This window comes from Panthera onca, chromosome A2 (assembly GCF_046562875.1).
Source record: "Panthera onca isolate mPanOnc1 chromosome A2, mPanOnc1 haplotype 2, whole genome shotgun sequence".
Taxonomy (NCBI): Eukaryota; Metazoa; Chordata; class Mammalia; order Carnivora; family Felidae; genus Panthera; species Panthera onca.
Genome location: NC_138340.1, coordinates 57,709,710 through 57,730,919, shown reverse-complemented (window position 1 = coordinate 57,730,919; position 21,210 = coordinate 57,709,710). Strand labels below are relative to the sequence as shown.

General features: G+C 47.3%; 1 protein-coding gene across 3 annotated transcripts in view; it reads left to right on the top strand.

Moving 5' to 3' along the window:
* The window catches only part of EEFSEC (eukaryotic elongation factor, selenocysteine-tRNA specific), a 249,055-nt gene that overhangs the window by 71,709 nt on the left and 156,136 nt on the right, over positions 1 to 21,210 (top strand). For 2 of the 3 annotated variants that reach the window (XM_060631918.3, XM_060631920.3), the window contains exon 2: positions 14,999 to 15,206. In XM_060631918.3, the coding sequence (XP_060487901.1) occupies positions 14,999 to 15,206 (208 nt within the window). Of the gene's footprint in view, positions 1 to 14,451; positions 14,576 to 14,998; positions 15,207 to 21,210 lie in introns of those variants that run through there. The other variant, XM_060631921.3, reaches the window with a different exon arrangement.

The window sequence follows — 21,210 nt, the reverse complement described above, 5'->3', positions numbered from 1 at the left end:
GATCCAGCATGTTCCCTGCAAAGCCTACGTGTGTCTCCCCCCTGCCCCTCCACGCCCTTCCCTGACATTTGGCGTTCTCACCTTGAGCTGCACCCTGAGACGTGTGTTTCTTCTCACAGCTCTCATAGGAATGGGAGATGTGTGTGATGTAAGACCCAGGGACCGCCTGCTCCTGGGGATGGAAAGCCACCTGGTAAAGCTTCCTGCAGAGTTTCCCTTGGGGTCACAGGGAGCTGTCTTTAAGAGAAATCCTCTCGGGTGCCACTTCAGGAAGGAGGCCTGGTGGAACAGAAATGGGCCTCAGATCAGGCAGACCCAAGTTTGGCTCTGGCTCCACCATCACCCAGCTAGCCATAGGCTTGCACTCTCTCTGCTCCTCCCTCCCCTTTTTAAAAAAATTAATTAAAAATTTTTTTCTTAAGGTTTATTCATTTTTGAGAGACAGAGACAGAGTGTGAGTGGGGAAGGGTCAGAGGGAGAGGGAGACACAGAATCGGAAGTAGGCTCCAGGCTCCGAGCTGTCAGCACAGAGCCCGACGCGGGGCTCGAACTCACCGACCGCGAGATCATGACCTGAGCTGACGTCAGACGCTTAACCGACTGAGCCACCCGGGCGCCCCTACCTCCCTTCCTTTTTTGCCTCCATCTCCTTCTCCTGTCTTCTCTCCCCTGCTCCTTGCCCTCCTCTCACACTTAGTGAGCTCTTAGTTTACTTTCTGAGCCGCAGGTTTCTCATGTGTAGCTGGGCTGTTGCCTGGGTCTATGGCCTGCAAAGTTTAGACCTTCGATGACTGGTAGGCTCTGTTAGGAACTGTGAGCCTCTGTTGCTCATTTTCACATTGGAAATCACATCGACAGGGCCCTAGGATTATAGACTTTTCGTGAAAATATTGAGTTAAAAAGCATTTTCAGGGTGCCTGGGTGGCTTAGTCAGTTAAGTGGCTGACTGACTCCTGATTTAGGCTCAGGTCATGATCTCACGGTTCGTGAGATCAAGGCCTGAGTCGGGGATTCTCTCTCTTTTCCTTCTCTCTCTACTCCTCCTCCATTCACAGTCTCTCTCTCTCTCTCTCTCTCTCTCTCTCTCTCAATAAGTAAATAAACCTAAAAAAAAAAAAACAACAACAAAAAAAAAACAAGTAGCATTTTCCCCAGGGCACCTTGATCAAAGCATTGGGAAGACTTGGGATACACTGGGATACAGGTCCCCGTAATGCTGGGTCCTCCCGTTCCTGTGGATCAGGTGCCTTCTTTGTTCCAAGCACTGTGTGAGGTACATAGCTTCTTAAAAGATTAGCACTAGTTTTATCTCCATTTCACAGGTGAAGAAACAGGCCCAGAGAATTTAGGTGGGATGTGAAAGACATAGCAGCTGGTAAGGCAAGTAGAGATTCAGACTTAAATCTGAGTTGCCCCTCTGCAAAGCTTGTGCTCTTGAACTCTCCACTGCGGGACCTGACTGTAACTTCTGCCCCGGCACCTGAGCGGACCCAGAGTGTCGAGTGACCACTTAAGGAGGACTCAGGAACTCTTCATCCCTCGTAAAGTCCTGTTGTTCCTGGTTGATCACCAAATCTGAATATTTATTCTGTGCTGCTGTTGGGAGGTCCCTGGTTTGATTCTGAGATTCTGAGCCACCCTCCTGTGCCCACCCCTGGCTGAGAGACCTGAGAGAGACAGGATGACCCACGGAGCAGGGTCTCTTTCTTGGGGAGGTTTGTGTTGGGCCTCCCAGACATCACTGACTGTGAAGTTGGCCTCGGCCGCCTTAGGACGGGTTTTCCTCATAATTTACATTCCCATGTCCACCTCTTACTGTCCAGAAGAAGCTCTTGCATCCATATTTGGTGATTTGTCTCTGTTTCCCTCCCCCCGCCCACCGACCCCAAGGTGTCTGCCAGAATCCTGTATAATTCGTATCATCTCCCAAGCTGTTATAGTATATGAGGGCAGAGGATAATTTCGTTATTTTTGAAAAAAGATTCTTAGCAAAAGTAAAAAAGGAGGGGGGAGTTTTCATACTCACCGCATGAAATAGACAATATTTCCTGAAACAGGAGATACGAACCTCAAAGAATTTAAAATAAAACATTCATTTTATTATTTTTTTAAAGAAGGAAAACGAGGGGGGAAAAAAGTAGAATAGTCAGTCTTTTTATCCTAAGTACAGATGAAATTGATTAAACCTTAAAGACTGGCCTCCGCACACCCGGTTTATTAATTGAAGAATTTCCTCTTACCCAGAATGGGAAGTTCACATTAAAATCGAGCTTGCCCCTGAGTGGCAGTGACACTTGAGAACTGAACATTTTCCACAATCCTATTTTCTCTTCGGTGCTAGAGGAAATCCTAAAATGGTTAAAAGGTGGGGGGAGGGGGCTTACGGAGGAGGGGGAGCAGAAACCATACATTTTAAGGAAGCCTTCTTTCATTTCCTTGTAAAGCATGAAATCAAATTATAGCTCATGGCCCACAATTATTTTATTTCTACATTTCAAATTCCATTTTCTGCTCCTTTTCGCTGCTCTAGAACAGGAGTTGTACTGTTGTGCAAAGTCAGCTAAAAAGATTACTCCAGATAGACTATGACACAGTAGCTTAAAGAAGCAAACAGGCAAAACTTTCTATTAAGTTGGGAGTCGTGGCCCCGCAGAACCCATGCGTCTGCCTCTATCAGGAAAGGAGGCAGAGAGGCTGGCACCCCCTTTGGCCCTTTGACCCGAGGGAGCGTGGACCCCTCTGCTCTGGCTGCGATGCCTGACCCTGCCTCTGCCCCTCTCATGAGGTGGGCAGTGCGAATGGTGTTTACTCCAGGGCCTCCTAAGGGTGGGCCACACGCCTGGTGGTGTGGTACAAGGCGGTGCCTGGCCCATGACTGACACTCCTGCCTGACAGGTTGGAAGGTCGTGCCTTTTCCAGTTCTCATCCTGTCCCTCCCGCCTGTCGGAGAGAGACTCACGTTAGTGCTAGGATGTCTTATACTAGCTCTTGCCGATCCTCTTTTCACAGAGAGCGGGCCTCAGGTTCAGGGCTTCCGCAGCCAGCATTATCTCGTTAGCATGTAATAACATCGCATCACATCGCTTTGTGTCTCACTTTATTCATCTTTATGGTTAACTTCTACTTATGGCACGTTTAATGCATTTATTGTCGAGTCAAGTTCTTTTAAATGTAAATGGATTTGAGTTCAAAAAAATAACTTAACCCACACTAAGTAAATAACAGCAGAAGTAGCATCCACAGGCATGGCAGAGATCGGAGGTGGTGCACGGTTGGGGAGCCCTGGTGTAATTCATCCTCCCTCCCTGCAGCAGGGCGCAACTGTTCCCGAGACCTCCAGCAAAGAGCCCTTTGATTGTATAAAGATGTCGTGTACATCTTTACTAGCCCTGCCACTCAGGAAGTTCTCTTATAGATCTACCTGAGTTCCTTCATGCTTCTGTTGAAGATCGCTTCCTTTGTCTTCTCCTCCAATGAGGAACATGTGGTCTCAACCTCTGAACTTGGCAGCTTCTGATTTCCTCTTCCCTCGACCTTGTTGTGGCCACACAGTGTTTGGTAGCACACTGCTCCGGGTTTGAATTCAGACCTCCAGTTTGCTAGCTGTGTGACTGTGGGAGAGTCACTTTAGGTCTCTCCAAGCCTCAGTTTCTCCATTTATAAAGTGTGCATAATTAAATAAACTCCTCCTTCTTGGGCTGTAGTGAAGACTGATTGAAATAGTGTGCATGGTACATTCCTGGGCACTCACTGAATGTTCATTTTCTTTCCCTGTTTCCCCAATTTCCTGATGCTTCAGTCATTATTTTGTTTATCTTTTTCATTTTGAGATAATTTCCAACCTACAGAACGGTTGTAATAGTACAGAAAACTGCCGTATACCCTCCACTCTTTAGTGATCCTCAGGACCATCTCCAAATGCCTTGTCTGATTTTGATGCACCCAGACATGGGGATCTCTCTCCAGCGCGCCTGACCGAGTGGGATGAGGACAGGTCTGTGGTTCTTACATCGGTCTTGCGGAAGGACAAAATGTCATTCACAGAACATTTCTATGACCTCTAAACACACATGATGGGTTCTACCTCCTCTCTTATGCCCCTGCCCCTGTCGTCGGATTGTCATAACTTGCAGGATCAAGTCCAGGCTCTTTACTAGGAGAGTTTCCAAGCTGGAGAGATGCATGCCAGGGATGGTGTCTGAGATGCTTTTATGTGTGTGTAGGTACAGCACTAAGAAACATTAACCACTGCAAGAGAGTTCTGTTTTCGGGATTCTTTAAATCCTCTGATTCCATTAAGGAGAATATCTCTGGTGTCTGGAGTTTTAACACTTCTCTTAACATTGTGAGCTATGTACCTATGGCAGCAACTGTGTCTGGCTAGAAATTAATAGCAGTGTTTTCGTTTTTCTGTACTTTTTTTTTGGTCCTTTTACTTATGGTAGGTAGTTTTTTTTTTTTAACTTAAAATTTTTAAAAACAAATTGATTTTGAACCAGTAATATATGCATGTTGTTTGAAATTTAATTTTTTTTTACTGTTTATTTTTGAGAGAGAGAGAGAGAGAGAGGAAGTGAGCACGAACAGGAGAGGGACCGAGAGAGAGAGGGTGACACAGAACCTGAAGCAAGCTCCAGGCTCCCAGCTGTCAACACAAAGCCCGATGCAGGGCTCGAACCTACGAACCATGAGATCATGACCTGAGCTGAAGTCCAACACTTAACCGACCGAGCCACCCAGGAGCCCCTGTGGTTTGAAATTTAAAAGGTACAAATGCAGGGGCACCTGGATGGCGCAGCCGGTGTCCAACTCTTGATCTCAGCTCAGGTCTTGATCTCAAGGTTGTGAGTTCAAGCCCTGCGTTGGGCTCTGCACTGGGCGTGGAGCCCACTTAAAAAAAATGAAAAACAAAATTAAAAGGTACAAAAGCATAGACAGTAAGAAGTGGATCTCCCTTGAATCCGGGTCCCTGCTTACCTGGTTTACTTCCCCAGGACAAATGACTGTGACCGGCTTCTTCTAAAAATTACAAGGACGGTGATTTCAGGCATATACGTGCTAATGCACAGCCTATAGAAATGGCAGGGTACTGTGCACGCTGCCTTGGTGAGACTCCCACTCAGGGCATAGCGCTGCTCTGTGCTTCTTAGTAGCTATGTACTGTTTTGTTATATGGATATACTGTGATGTACATAACTGCCTCCCTCCCGATGGGCAGCTAGGCTGGCCCCACGTTTGGGTTACTGCAGACATGTTGCAACAGTGGCCTTGTACGTACCTCATTTGCATGTGGGATGTTGCCAGGTCCCAGGGTATTGTGCATCCACACTCTGGATGGCTGTTGCCAGAATGGCCTCAGAAGAGGTCTTGTCAGCACACGTCCCAGATGGACGGGACCGCCTGTCTCCCCACACTCTTAGCGGCAGGGTGTTGTCAGTGTTTTGAGGGATGACATGACCCTGAAGCTGGCAGAGCTTGACTCTGAATTCTAGCCCTCACTTCCCAGTCGTGTGACCTAATCTCACCTCTCAATGGGGGTAGTGATGGAAGGTCGTCTGGAGGGCTCCAGGAGTCAGTCAGTAGTGCCTGGCAGAGCAAGACCTTACTACTCATCTGGCCCTTTTATTGTGGTATGATTTTGTCAACCCACCAGGTGAAAGCTAGAATCTTGGGGTCATTTCAGTTTGCATTTTCTTGTTATTGGTGAGGTAGGGCATCTTATTATATGTCTGAACTCTTTGTATTTCTTTTCTTTGCCCTGTTTCCTGACTTCCCTCCAGCCACCCATCTCTCTTCGCTGGTCCTTGGACACCCAGACACCTTGACACCCCATGGGGTCTTTGTACCAGCCCCTCCGTCTGCCTGGAATGCCCTTCCCCTGGTTAACTGCCAGCTCCTCTCCTCCAAGTCCTGGTTCAAATGTCTCCTTCTCAGGAAGGCCCACCCTGACAGTCTGAATTAAAATTGTAACCCACCTGCCTCCTGTACATTCCTGAGCCTTTTTTCCTGCTCTCTTTTTCCCCAGGATACTTAACCATCTTCCCCCCTTCTGTGAAACTCACGTCTTAGATGTATTGTTTACTTTTACCCTTATTTCACTGGACGGTGAGTCCCTCTTGTAAGGGGTAGGGACCGTCATCTGTCCTCATCTCCAGGGTGCCAAGCACCAGCTTAGGGGGCTGGCAAGGAGGAAGCACTCCGTGAATGTGCTTAGTGTGAGCTATGGGTAGATACGGTTGCCGTTTTTGATTGGATTGTTGCTCTTTTTATTATCCACTTGAAGAAGCTTTTTAACTATTAAGGAGAGTAGTCCTTTGTGGGTAGCGTGTCCCTGGTCGTGTTGGCCTTTATCATATTTTTGTCCACGCAGGAATGTCTGATTTTTACGTTGCTGAATTTGTCAGTCTTTCATTTTTTTTCTTTTACGTGTTTCCGGGTTTTGTATCTTACCTAAGTTGTTTTTTTGTTTGTTTGGTTTGGTTTGGTTTTTTGGTTTTTTTTTTTTACTTTTAAGATTATAAAAAAATTCTCTCACATATTTTCTTCCAGGACTTTCATGGTTTTATATCTTTATGCTGAAAGCTTTGATCCTTTGGCATTTATTTTGGTGTGATGTATGAGGTGGAGACTCAACCTTAGTTTTATCTAGACGGCCACCCGCTGTCCCTGTGTCCCAGGTGTGTGCTTTTCCCATCGACAGATGTGGACAGGGAGGCGACTCACCCAGGATCTGCGGCCGGTGCGTCCTATTCTGCACCACTGCCCTCTCTCAGCTCTGTGGGTGTTTGGCCGCGAGTCTCCAGCGTTTATTGTTTTTTGGCTTTTCCTCCGTTTGGCGGGGCTCCAGCGCCTCTATTTGTCTGCTATCTTGTCCGCAGCTGTTTATTTTTTTCCTGGGTCTCTTACACGGGCTCTCTTTGTTCTTTCCCCTGTTCCTCCACTGCTAACATGGCTCCCATTGTTCTCCTCCTGGGTTTCTTTAGGTGCTGATGAATGCCTCCTTTCGTTCCCTCCTGAAGGACCGTGCTTCTGGTTTTGGACGTGTCCTAGAGGACGCTGGCAGTCTGCCTTTGCACACCTTGTGCGCTCTCCTTCCTCTTCCCATCCCCAGGGCCTTGCCCGCCTCCTCCCTGGGGTACCGTAGGGTTCCCTGGAGACTCGGCCATGCGGGACCCTGGCCAAGAGGCAGCTGGCAATAGAAAAGGAAGACATGTTTAAGTCAGCCAGCCCTGAGTTCGAGCCCCGCCTCTGCTGGCTACTGTTGTGTGACCAGACCTCGGATTTCTCGTGATTCGAATGGGAGAGTCTCCTCCTCGTGGGACGTGGTGAGGGGCAGAGCTAACACACGTCAAGCTGGAGTCATGAGCCCATTTGCCTGTTAGGAGCCAGGCTGATGGCATAAATGCCAGGTATGGGGCAGTAGGGAGTTGTGGAGACCAGGGTAAAATTGGGAAAGATAGCCGCTCTCCAGGGGGCAGCTGCTCCTCAGCCACGTTGGGCGCAGGCCCAGTATTGCCATATGTGCTGATTCATAAGGATTTTATGTGACCTCTCGAACTGTAAGTGTTTCCCAGTGCATTCATATTCCCAGAAGCACCATGCAGGCTAAACAGTGTCCTTTCTAGAGCCTGGTGTATCTTTGTCGGTTTGAAATCAGGGATGTGAATGGTCCTCAGCCCGGGGCCTGGCACTGATCCAGCCCCCAAGCCATGGTAGCGGTCACTTGGATTGTGGCTGCTCTGGTTGGCTTTCTTGTCAGTCAAGGGGTACGCTGGTTCCGCTGCCTACTAGGTCAGCTCCACTCCTGCTTGCTACCTTCAGTATTTGGAACACCCGAAGCTTGTTCTTCTAGTTCATTCAGTGAAGCATATCATTTTCCTAGAGAACAGGAGTGAGGGAGGCTGTGTGAATGGGCTGTGGAACCTTGACGACTTGTTGAAGATGTCCAGTCCTGCCCACCCAAGTTCTCTTGCTCAGGTGTCTCCCTGCTGGTCTGGTGGGATTTGGCGGGATGTTTGTGGGGGAGCCTACCTTTGCAGACTGGGTTAAAACAGTAAGGGCTTCCTGCCCCTTGGTGGATGCAGTGCTCCAGGCTGTGGTCTGGTACTCATCCCCTGTGAGGGGCCTTGTGGATACTGCTGGATCGCGGGAGGTATCGTTAGTATTTGTTCCATGCTGTTGTTGATACTGTCTCTTCTCTGCCTGGGAAGGGCATGGGGCCTTGTGGACATGTGAGCCACAGGGAAGGAGATGGCCCCTTTTGAGCTTTTACTGTGCTGGGCTTCATGATACAAGTCCCAATACTGATAGTAGCTTGTGTTTCTTGAGCTCTTAGTATGGGCCACGTGCTGTGCTTGATGCCCTCCCTGCACCTTAAGGTGTTGTCTCTGGCATCAGCAGGATATAGGGGAGGAATCCCAGGCTCCAAGAGGTCAAGGGGTGTACTCACATGCGTGCCTGAGGCTGCACAGCCGGCAGGGGTGAAGCTGTGCCTTGGCTTGGGGCGAGCCCCTCAGTCTCCCCGCCTCCCTGCCCTGCCGCTCTCCATAGCATGCCTTCCAGGGCACGTGAGGTGGCCTTCCATGCTCCTGCAGCTTTCTTCCCACTAAAGGGCAGAACCCCCTCCAAGGCTTTCTTTGCTCACATGCCCCACGTACAAGTATGTCGTCCCTCTGGGCTCTGTCCTATGTCCGTATCTGAGATTTTCAACCAGGTCAGTCGAAATCACAGTGGGGTGATCATCCCTGTTTTACAGATGAGGAACTAGAGCTCAGAGAGGGTAAATAGTATTAAGAAATTTCCCTCTGTCTGAAGGTGTTCATGAAAATGGTCATCTGATAGGAGCAAGGGGCATGGTCCTTGGAACTTCCTCCAGTGACTGGAGTCTCCTTTGGCTTTCTGTCCCCCCACTGGAGGCTCTGGGCCTGGCCAGCAGCATGGGACATTGTGAGGGAGGCAGGTCCTGAAGAAAGCAGGCAAGGAGAGTGAGGAGAGGGGCTGGCGGGCAGTGTGTGCAAGTTGGACATGCGCCTGTGCCCAGGTGGGTGCACGTCTGACCACTCTGCAAGCTTTTCCTTCTCCACTCCCCTCCCCCCCCCCAACTTCGTCAGTAACCTCAGTTCTTTGTCCACGTGTTTGCCTGGGGGCCTCCTGGACAGGTGGGAGCAGCAGCCTCTGAATGTGAGGCTGGGCTGAGAGCTTGGCTCGGCACCAACAGCCCTAAATGTAGCTCCGCTTACTGAGTGCCCGGCTGGCCTTCCCCTTTGATTCCATGCCCCCTACCCCCGCCCCATCCTCTTGCAGTGGGCATCTTTGTTTAGATTCTGATTTACAGATGAGAAAATGGAGGCCCCCAGGGGTGCTGTGGTTTGAATGCCCAGTTGGGTGCCTCCGAGCCCAGCGCTCACCTCTTCCTCCCGCTCATGGCCCTTGGCTCCCCACCTGCACATGGACCTTCTTTACCAAGCCCCTTCCATTTCCAAACCCTCTGATTCTGTGCTGAGGAGGGCAGGACGGACATCCCTGGTGCTCAGTTGTACACTCTCCTGTGCCAGTAGGAATCTGAGAGGGGGTTCCCAGGCCACTGTACTTTGGGGGGAAGGATACAGAGGGAGGAAAACTGAAATGCACAAAATGGACACACACGCGGGGGGACTCTCCTTGAGAGGAATCACGGGCTCCAGTGTGATGGAAGTCTCTATGCCTCCTGGCCGAGAGGCAGGGCCAGGACAGGTGAGCCTGTGTTGGTGTCAAAATGATGCTGGCTTCTCACCCTAGCTAGATAGCCTGGGGCAAGTATTTAACCTGCCCAAGCCTCAGTCTTCTTGCCTGGAAAATGGGGAAACAAGCAATATATTGAATAAATGAATACAAATAACAGCAATACCGACGGCACCTTGGGATTGTAGAGCTGCAACCCCTCCTCCCGCCCCACGCTCCAAGGGGGACTTCTGACACTTGCTTTGCCATTCTGCAGCACCCACAGGGGCTGGTGCACAAGTCCCCACCCACGCACAGGGGTGAGCGTTTCACTCTGGGCGCAGGATTGCAGCCCAGGGACACAGGGTGCTGTGGGAGAAAGGGGTCCGGGGGCCCATGTTCACATCACTCCAACTGAGCCCTTGCCCCTGACCTGACTTGGTCACTTCACCTCTCTGAGCTTTTGTTTTGCCGTCTGTGATTCTGTGATTCCCACATGGCAAAGTTAAGACGAGAAGCAAATGTGCTTGCCACAGTGGAGTTGTAGAAGGAAAAACAATCACAGCAGCTAACGTTATGGAGGATTTCCTATGGCCGACGTGTTGTTCTGAACCTGCTCCGTGTGTTATCTCCTTTAACCTTCACTGCAGCCCGCTGGCTGGGCTCACCCTTGTCCTCATGGAGACCAGGAAGCTGAGGGCCCACGGAGGTCTGATGTATCCGGCGAATGGGTTGGAATAATAATAGGACATAAATTGCCACTGCACTTTTATATTGTTGATGACAGTGTATTTACGTTGTTTATTGAATATTTAATAAGTCACTAGTTAAAAATACATTTTTCTTTATTTTAAATTTAATACTATCCTCTTCTTTTTAGGATGTTCATAGCTTTTGATTAAAAAAAATCACGTTTTGATTAAATACCTGATTTTGAGGCTACCGAAATGTTTAAAGTTTTATGTTCAGTTTCTCTGGCTGAAACATTTTTTTTCTGCACACGCATGTTTTCCGCCTTCAGTCCCAGAAGGAAAATTACATCTCACAGATAACTTACACTTTGTTAAATGCCGACCTTTGTAAGTTTTTCTTTATTTTTGTTTTTGAAATGATTAAGATGTATCCTCTACAGAATTGGAAATTGTAACTTATAAAAGTACCGAGAAACTTGAACCCTGTTATAATTATTCTGCAAACCTTTAAAGGGATCTATAGTCAGAACAACTAGATGAAAAACTCTGATAGACTGAAAAATATAGAGGGTCATTTGTAAGCTGCAAGTTCCTGACTTGTGTTTCCCGCCCACTCGCTCGCTGTGCCCCTCTCGTCTCAGAATGGTTTCCTACCCTGGGTTCGTGGGAATTGGGAAGGACACTGCTTGATTCATTCTGTGGAAGTACTGGGGATCTTGAAAAAGACAAGACGGGCCAGTTATGTCACTTCCTGTCGCCTGATCAAAAGTTTGATGAAGCAACGGGAGTAACTGAGAGCCGCTGCTGGGCAGCGGGCAGTTGCCTGATGATGACCCCTGGTTCTCAGTGGGGCCTGTCACGTCGCTGTGACCTCTGGTCTCCTTAGAAGTGCCTGATGTTGGCAGCGGGTCTGCTCAAGAGCCTGGCCTTTTGGAACGGAGCTGTGTGCTCCTGCAACAAAGGCGGCTTGTGGACGCTGGATTAAGGCTGCAGAGGAAATCCTGACCACTCTGAGTGTTTGGGTCTTGTCTGCACCTGTCTTTCTGGCTCTGTCAGGCCAGTTTCATCTCTATCCCCAGGATCCCAACAGGCATCATAAGTGAGATGGGCTAAATACGTAGAACGTACGAGTTCTTCCCCTCCAGCCACTGGGCCAAGACAAGGTGCTCCTGGGTAGTTTTATATACCAATGGGGAACTGAATCTCTGAGAAAAGGAACAGAGTCCTAGTGAATAGAGTGGGGGGGGGGGGCAAGCTATCATTAGCTCAGTTCAGTCCATGAAAGATTGCCCATGCTGTGCCCGCTGGGTCCTGTGCTGGGTCCTACAAATCCAGATTGACAGCCCGACCTGTGATCTGTAAGCTCTGAGCATTGGGGTAGTTGGGGAGGAAGGGCCAGGGGTGAGTGAAGTATAGGTAGAGGGGCAGGAGCAAAAGCCGGGCAGGGAAGGGTGAGAATTATCGTGGAGTGTACCTTGATTCTCAGTGTAAAAATGAGGAGTGGGCGAGGAGTGAGACGAGTAAGAGAAGAGGCTGGAGAGGGGATGGGTCCCCATGTGGAAGGACAGGCCACATGGCACATAGGTGAGGACAGGCACCAGTGTTCAGATCTCTCCTTTAGCACCTATTTGCTGAGTGACCAAGGGCAGTTACCAAACACCTCCTCATCCGTACAGGGGGTCCATGGTAGTTTGGGTAAGGGAGGGGATGCTGTTTAGGTCCTAGAGGGAGCCAGGGCAGTTGGAAGTACTCTGGAAAAGTCCTTGAGACATCCTTGGGATAGCGTAACCTTGGCTTTGTGGGCACAGCTTTGCCCACTACAGTTGGGGGTCACCTGGTCAGGCGCTTGGGACCATTTCGTGTGAAGGTGGCTCTCCAGTCTTCCTGGAGAACGGCTCATAGGCTGGGAACCCCAGGCACTCCTCCTTCTGCTCACCTGTGGGCTTTGTCCTATTCTGCCTCAACACCTCCCCACACAGCCCTGTGACTGATGACAGGTTTGCTTGGGGAGAAGTCACCTCTTCTGGGGAGAGCTGGGCTCAGGCTTTGAGCGGGGGCGTGCATGTGCGCACACACATGTGCCCTGGGGCAGGGCAGGGAGCACCGGGGAGGGCTCCGTGAGGTGCACCCTGGTGCGCAGCGCAAGGAGGACATGCCAGGACCGTGAGGTAGAAGAGGGGGCCCAAAGCCACAGCACGGAGCTCCCATTCAGTTAGAAGACAGCGAGGGCTCTTAGCAGGGGAACAGCAGATCAGTGTTTAGTTCATTATCTATTTATGTACGTCACGTCATTTTATTTATTTCTGAATGGGTACTACACACCTGTGTAAAAGGTACAGAAGAACACGCAGTCTGGTTTCCTTCCTACCCCATCCCACATCTGCCACCTGGCTCTCCCGACAAACAACCAAAAGTTAGCTGTTTCTTTTGCATTCCTTTAGACATGTTTTATGTGCAGAGGAGCAAACACTTCCTCCCATACAGCATCCATGCACACACACCTTCCCCCCCACCCCCCGCCCCCTGCTTTTGACACGGATTACATCGCTCTGCCCTTTGTTCTTCTCACTCGCTCTACCTTGGGGACTGTTCCATAGTGGTACACAAAGAGCTTCTTCATTCCTTTTAATGGTGGGATAGTATTCTCCTGGAGTGGGTGTAACATTCTTTGTTTTTAACATGCCCCCCGGTGATGGGCATTTACATGGTTTCCAACTGTAGCTACAACAAGCCTGCTTACACTATGGGACGCTGCACATGTGCGTGGGCTTGGCTGGGTCAAAGATGCTGTGAATTCTGATAGCTGTTTTCCGATTGACTTTCATAGAAATACCGATTTACCCCCCTCCCTGACTCGGTGTATGAATCAGTCATAGAGTTTTAGGAAGTTCCTTCTGGGAGGCTGTTTGGAGGATGGATTTCAGAGGGACAAGTCTGAGGCAAAGAACAGGTCTCTTCCCGCTAGGGAGCAGCTGACATGGGCCTGCCATGCGCCATGGGGGTTGAGGCTGCAGCAGAGATGCATCCCAGAGGGGAGCTGGTGATTCGGTAGATAAGAGAGGGAGTCTGTCAGATGGTGAGGTTTTTAGACCTCCGTTGTTTAAAAGGTATAGGCGATAGAACCAGCGTCATCCCCTGCCGCGTCCCCACATGCTGCCCGGTGGGACAAGGGAGATGCCAGTGCCGGCTGCTGTGAGCACCAGCTTGCCCCTCCGGGCCCCTTGGACCACAGCAGCACGGAGTCCCTGGGACTGGGTGAGGTGGAAGAGGGGGCTTGGGAGGGCAGACAGAAGGGCCAGGGAGGATAGCTGGGACATTTTGAGGCCTGCCTAGAGCCGGAGATGCTATTGTTTCTCCTGGGGGGAGGCTGGAGGAGCTGCGCACGTCAGTGGTGACCAGGAAAGAATCCTTAAGCAGTGCAGCCAGGCTCCCCGGTGTCTGGTGGCCCTTAGTGCCAAAGCAAGTACCCTGTGAGTCCACCTTCGTCTGAAACACTGGTCATGGAGATTAAGGGGTTGACTAGCGCACACAGTAAATGTGCCAGCAGAGAAAACTGCCCTCCTCCTCGCCTTCCCTCGCTCCCCAGGAATGATCTTGGGTCATGAGAGTCACCCACAGAGCAGTCCTCCTCCGTTTCACCACAACAATAGTTGGGTCTTGGAAATCCCTCCTGGGGCAAAGGGGGAAATAGCTGCATATTTCTGTATCCCCCAAAATAACTTCCTGCCCCCTTTGTTGGTAAAACTACTTCAAATCCCATTAAAAAGGACACATTCCCTTCATTGGCTAACTTGAGTATTCCTAACATGGCTCAGGGCGGTTTCCCCTCATGGATTCCTCTGTAATTCCTCCCTCTGCTGTTGTTCAGCTCAGGTGTGGCTGTGTATTTAGGGCATGCTCCCAGCCAGGCATGCATGCATACGTGTGGAATGCACACACATGCGCACGCACACACACATATAGAAATACACACACGTACATGCTGGCGGTGCTCAGCGTTGATGTAGTTGAACCTTGGGTTGCTCTTACCTCCTTGAAAGGACGGGAGCCTACCACCTGGAACGGAGAGGACAAAAGAAGCGAGTAGATGTGACACAGCCATGCGTGGGAGGATCATGACTAAACCCAACTACCGTGAGGAGAAGACCCAGGAGCCATAGAGGAGACGAGCCTCCACCTCCCCGGTAGTTTTCCATTCCTTCCATCTGCTGTCTTGTCAAGGGCAGATCTCTAGGCGTTTGCCAGGTCTAAGATGGGAATAAAATGAAGGGATTGATGCAGTAAAAGGGTGTTTTGGGGTCCCCAGCCCTACTGCGTGCTGGCCGTGGCTCTTGGTGGGCTCTCTGTATTTTGCGGGCCTCAGTTTCTTCCTCTCCAGATGAGGTAACACGCCCGTCCCTCATGGTGGTCGTGAGGATTCAGTGAAATCGTGTTGGTCCGAGTCCGTCCCCCATGGCCGGGGCTAGGAGGCGTGTGGTGGTCATCCCACCCATCTTTATCTTCATACTTGAATTTGGCTGGTTTTGCTGAAGCTCAGGAATTGGGCAACTTTCTACAGAGTCCTCTCCCCCATTTCCCTTTCTAACCTTGTCTTTCTCTCCTTGTAGGGGCCCAGATCATTGATCTGATGATGCTGGTCATCGATGTGACCAAAGGGATGCAGACCCAGTCCGCGGAGTGCCTTGTGATTGGGCAGATCGCCTGCCAGAAGCTGGTCGTGGTGCTGAACAAAATAGACCTCTTAGCTGAAGGGAAGAGACAGGCAGCGATTGATAAAATGACAAAGAAAATGCAGAAGACCCTAGAGAACACCAAGTAGGTTTGCTAATGAGAGGAGTGTCCACATGTCTAAGCTGGCTCTGGGGCATGCTTCATTTCATTAACACAGGTTGGGCAGGCGGGTGTCAGCTGTGGGTCCTAGTAAGCGGGATCTCACCTGGCCCTTGCGCGCGGCAAGAGTAAAGACTAAGATGCTGTTGCAAGAGACCAAAAAATACAGAAGCGTAAAGAGACTAGAAGCTGATTTTCCAGGTAATTTCCTAACATGAGCACAAGGGGGTTTCTTCTGTGTACAGCATTCAGAAACCCCGGTGTCCTCCATCCTGCTTCCACTTAGGGTGTGTCCCTGTCCGTGTGGTCAAAGCCAGGCACGGACAGTGCTGCATTCACGTTCACAGGAGGGTCCAGTGTATAAGGAACGCCTGGACTGGAAGAGGCATACACCCTTGCCACAGATTCTGTGGGTGAGGCCTCAGTCCTGCCCGTTCATGTTGGTCATGCCTCGGTGTCAGGCCAGGAAACATATCCCCTCACCATCTGCTTAGCTGCAACTCGGTTATCTGAAGGCGGAGATGAGTTTTGGTGGATGACTGGATGTTTCTGTCACAGAGGCTTGTAAAATTGGGTAGATGGACGGGCAGACTTTGCTGTTGGAGGGGAGACTGGGAAAGGCGAGATCACAAAGGACCTTTGTAATATCTCATGCCAGCGAGTTTACGATTTCGTCTTACAGAAAGTAAGGAGTCCTTAAAGAGTTTGTGCAAGAAGTGGCTGAGAAGTTCTCCCATGCAGAGCTGACTGGCGGCAGGCAGAAGGGATGGCTCAGCGATGAGGATCCAGGGGGAGCCGAGAACAGAGAGGGAGAGGCAATTTGGTGGTGTTCTCAGGGAGAGAAGTGTGGTCCGAGTTAAGGCTGTGGAGGGAGGGGAGGGGGGACTCGGGGAGACCTTTGACAGGAGAAGCAACAGGCCTTGTCAAGTGATTGGCTACGCTTACGGTCCTTGAGGACAGGTCCATGAGGGCAGAGAGGTAGCGGTGCTGTGGGGCCGTGGGACAGAAAGCCGCTGGGTCGCTCAGGCGGCCACAGGAGTGACTTACTCTGGTGTGGTCAAGAGAATGAGAAAATGTCCTTGTTGAGAACACAGTGTTGGCAAACCTCATTGTTTTATCAATTCCTCTCTTCCTCTCTGGGCCAGCGCCTTTTGATCAATACTAAATAGCGGTCACTGGGAGACAGCGATGCTTCCTCTTTGCTATGCAGCCCGAGACAATATCCTGCTGCTGCCACCTCTCCTTCTCCTGCCTGTGGAGGGCAAGCAAGTAGAGAGTGTTTTTGTTTCCCCGTCATAAAGATTGATATGCCTTCCCATTTATGATTTTTTTTTTTCAGATCCAACACCTGCAGCTCTCCCTCAGAATTCTCAAGTTGGTTAAATTAAAGCTCCAGCCCTGTGAATGGGCCAAATATGTCATAAAAGATTTCCTAGCACTGCCTTTTGTTAGCAAAATTCATCAATCCGATAAAATCGACACATTTAGATAAGTGTTGCATAAGAATTCAGACTTTGTTATTCCCAACGGAAGTGGATATGAGACTGTAAAAAGGAAGATAAAAAATTATATCTTCTTTTTAGTGAGTTATTTGATCTCCCTGCCGTTTTATTTACTTGTCAGAAAGGGGAGAACAGGTCCTTTGGACTCCTGCATGAAGACCCAGTACAATGTCAGTACCATTTGTATATAAACGGGACCTTCTGGGAAGGTTTTGGGGTACCATTAAGGGTAAATTAATATTAGCTATTTCAATCAGTTAAATTTAAGGCAGGTTCTCACCTTCATGTTTAAGTTATTATTCCTATTTTAATTTATTGCTTGAAGGTCAAATTATGGACTGTATCATATCCAGAGGCAGTTGTCCACCTGAAACCTCTCCTCTCCTCATTCAGTGCCCGGAGGGCGGGGGGAGAAACTCCCATAAAAGAAAGGATTGCCACCCTGATGGGTTGTAGCTAGTGGGGTCCAGGGCTGGTGGCCAGACCAGGTTGTAAGAGAACATGAGCTTTTACCTCTGTGCAGCAGAGAACTTTAAGTCATCTTAAGTGACCATCTCCTTTCCTTATGGTCCCTTGTGAAGTAAATCCTTTGTAAATGCTGGCCCATATGTGAAGAAACTTTCTACCTAAAAAGGAAAAATTTGGGCTGATGAATTATGTACATATCAAAACTGAAAATATAAAACCTGTTAAAAACATAACGTATTTTTTCCATCCAAAGAGTAATTAAAATTAGAAAACGGAGAAAAATGATTAAAAGAAAGAGGAGACCACCCAAAGATTTCTTTTTTCAAAATAACTGCTGACATTTTGGTTTATTTCATTCCTATCTTTTCACTGTGTATAATATTACCACCCCCCTTTTCGTCCACATTTTTTAAATTGTGGTAAAATATGCATACTAAAATACCCATAAAATTATTATTTTACCCATTTGCAAATATACAGTTCATTGGCATCAAATACATTCACAAAGCTGTGTCCCCATCACCACTGTCTATACCTAAAACTTTTTCGGGATTCCCAACAGAAACTCTGTATCCTTTAAACAGTAACTCCCCCTTCTCTCCTCCCCTTCCCCCCCCCCCCCCCCCATAGCCTTTATTCTGCTTTCTGTTTCTTTGAATTTGCCTATTGCAAGTACCTTATATAAATGGAGTCATATATTCGGCTTTCTGTGTCTGGCTTATTTCCATTAGCATAATGCTTCCAGGGCCCATCCTTGTTGTAGCAGGTGTCAGAATGTCACTCCTTTATAGCTGAATAATTTTCTATTGTGTGTATGTACCATATTTTGTTTTTCCATTCATCATTGATAATCACTTGTCTTATTTCCTTTGGCTATTGTGAATAATGCTGTATGAACATTGGTTTACAAATATCTACTCAAGTCCTTGCTTTCAATTCCTTTGGGTCTATACCTAGGAGTGGAATTGCTGGATCATATGGTAGTTTTATGATTAACGTTTTGAGGAACCACCAAACAGTTTTCCACAGTGGCTGCACCATTTTACATTCCTGCCAACAATGTGTTAGGGCTCTAATTTCTCCACATCCTCACCAACACCTGTCATTTTTCTTCTTTTTTTTTTTGTTTTAAATAGTTATCCTAGTAGCTATGAAGTGGTATCTCATTTCGGCTTCCCCTATCCCCTTTTGCTGGTTCCCCCACCACCACCTGTATTATTGAGAAATAGTTGACATATATCAATATATAAGTTTAAGGCATACACCATGATGGTTTGATTTACACATATTGTGAAATGATTAGCAGTCAGTTCAGCTAACATCCATCCTCCTATATAGATACAATACAAAGAAAAGAAGGAAAGAAAAAAGGAAAAAAATGTTCTTGTGATGAGATTTCTTATGATCTACTCTCTTAACACCTTTCCTGCATATCAGATGGTAGTGTTAGCCACAGTCATCACGTTGTATATCATGTTTCTAGGACTTATGCTACAACTGCAGGTTTGTATCTTTTGACCACCTTCTCCAATTCTCTCTTTCCCAACCTTCTGCCTCTGGTGACCACAAGTCTGATCTCTTTTTCTGAGTTGTGTTTCTCTTGTTTTTGTTTTTGTTTTTGTTTTTTTTAGATTCTGCGAATAACGCACAGTATTTGTCTTTCTCTGACTTCTTTCGTTTAGCATAATGCCTTTGAGGTCCATCCATGTTATAGCATATGGTAGGATGTTTTATGGATAAATGATATTCAAATACACACACACACACACACACACACACACACACACACGTACATACATACATACACACCACAACTTCTTTATCCATTCATCCATCTATGGACACTTAGGCTGTTTCCATGTCTTGGCTACTGTAAATAATGCTGCAGTGAACATGAGGGTGCAGTTATCTTTCCAAGTCAGTGTTTTCATTTCCTTTGGATATATTCCCAGAAGTGGATCATATGGTAGTTCTATTTTTAATTTTTTGCAGCTCCTCCATACTGTTTTCCATAGTGGCTGCACCAGTTGATACTCCCACCCATGGTGCACAAGCGCTCCCCTTTCTCCACATCCTCACCAGCATTTGTTATCTGTTGTCTTTTTGGTGGTGGCCATAGTAACACGTATGAAGTGATAGTGATATCTCATTGTGGTTTTAACTTACATTTTCTTAATGACTAGTGATGATGAGTATCTTTTCATGTACCTGTTGGCCTTTCATGTATCTTCTTTGGAGAAATGTGTATTTAGGTCTTTTGCCCATTTTCTATCAGGTTTTTGTTGTTGTTTTGTTGGGTTTTTGTTGTTGTTGAATTGTAGCAGTTCTTTATATATTCTGGATATTAATCCCTTGTCACATATATGATGTGCAAATGTTTTCTCCTATTCTGTAGGTTGACTTTTCACTTTCTTCATACTGTCCTTGGAGGCACATGAACATAAGGGAAGGGAAACAAAAATAATATAAAAACAGAGAGGGGGACAAAACAGAAGAGACTCATAAATATGGAGAACAAACTGAGGGTTGCTAGAGGGGTTGTGGGACGGGGGGTGGGCTAAATGGGTAAGGGGCATTAAGGGATCTACTCCTGAAATCATTGTTTCACTATATGCTAACTAATTTGGATGTAAATTTTAAAAAATAAAAAATAAAATTAAAAAAAAGTTTTTAACTTTTATAAAATCTAATATATTGATTTTTCTTTTGTTGCCTGTGTTTTTGGTGTCATATCCATGAAATTGTTGCCAAATCCAATGTCATGAAGATTTCCCCCAAATTTTTTCTTAAGAATTTTGTAGTGTTAGCTCTTAAGTTTAGGTCATTCATCTACTTCTAGTAAATTTGTATGTATGGTGTAAGTTTATATATGGTGTAAGTTAAGGGCCCAACTTTATTATTGGCATGTGGCTATCCAGTTTTCCCAGCACCGTTTGTTGAAAGGATTGTCCTTTCCCCTTTTACCCTTGTCAAAACTAAATTGATCATACATGTGTGGGCTTACTTCTGGGTTCTCTGTTCTCTTCCATTGGTCTGTGTGTCTGTTCTTTTGTCAGTACCACACCACTTTGTTTACCTTTGTAGTAAGTTTCAAAGTCAGGAAGTTGAGTTCTCCAACGTTTTTATGCTTCTTCTCCAAGATTATTTTGGCTATTTGAGGCCCCTTGCAATTTGGAGGATCTGCTTTTCCATTTCTGCAAAAAGTAGTTGTTGGAACGTTAATAGGGATCGCCTTGAATCTGTAGATTGCTTTGGGTAGTACGAACATCTAAACAGTGGTAATGAAGTCTTCCAGTCTATGAACACGATGCCTTTCCATTTGTTTAGATCTTTAATTTCTCTCATCAGTGTTTTGTAGTTTTCAGTCTACAGGTCTTTCACATCCTTAGTTAGATTTACTCCTAAGCATTTAATTCTCTTAAATGCCATTATAAATGGAATTGCTTTCTTAATTTCCTTTTCAGATTGTTATTTGCTAGAGTATAGAAACACACTGATTTTTGTGTGTTGATCTTGTACCCTGCAACTTTGCTGAATTCACTTCTCCCTTTGAAACAGATGAGGTATTTGCATCTTGGATTTCTACCTGTGTTACTTAACATCTGTGTAGCACTTCTTCATGTAACCATCACTTCCTTGTTGGCCCTTTAGATTGGCATAAGTTTTCCTTCTTATAAAGAAGTAATCCTGGGGTGAACATTTTTGACCATCCTTAAACTTTTTCTGTATTCTCGTTTTTTTTCCTCTTGAGACATTTCCAGGTGTGAGATTACTGGACTGAGGGGCATGAATCCTTTCAAACTTGTTGTGTAGTGCCGTATTCTTTTCCAAAAGTGTTTACACAGGTGTTGGCAGCTACCTTTGGTTTCTAATTTTAACATATATTTGAAACTTAGTAGGACAGAAGTGGTATGTTACTCTTGTTTTAATGTGTGAATCCGTAATTATTGGGGACATTGAACATTTCTCCTTACATGTACTAAACAGTTGTGCTTTTGTGCTATGTGCTATGCCCATAT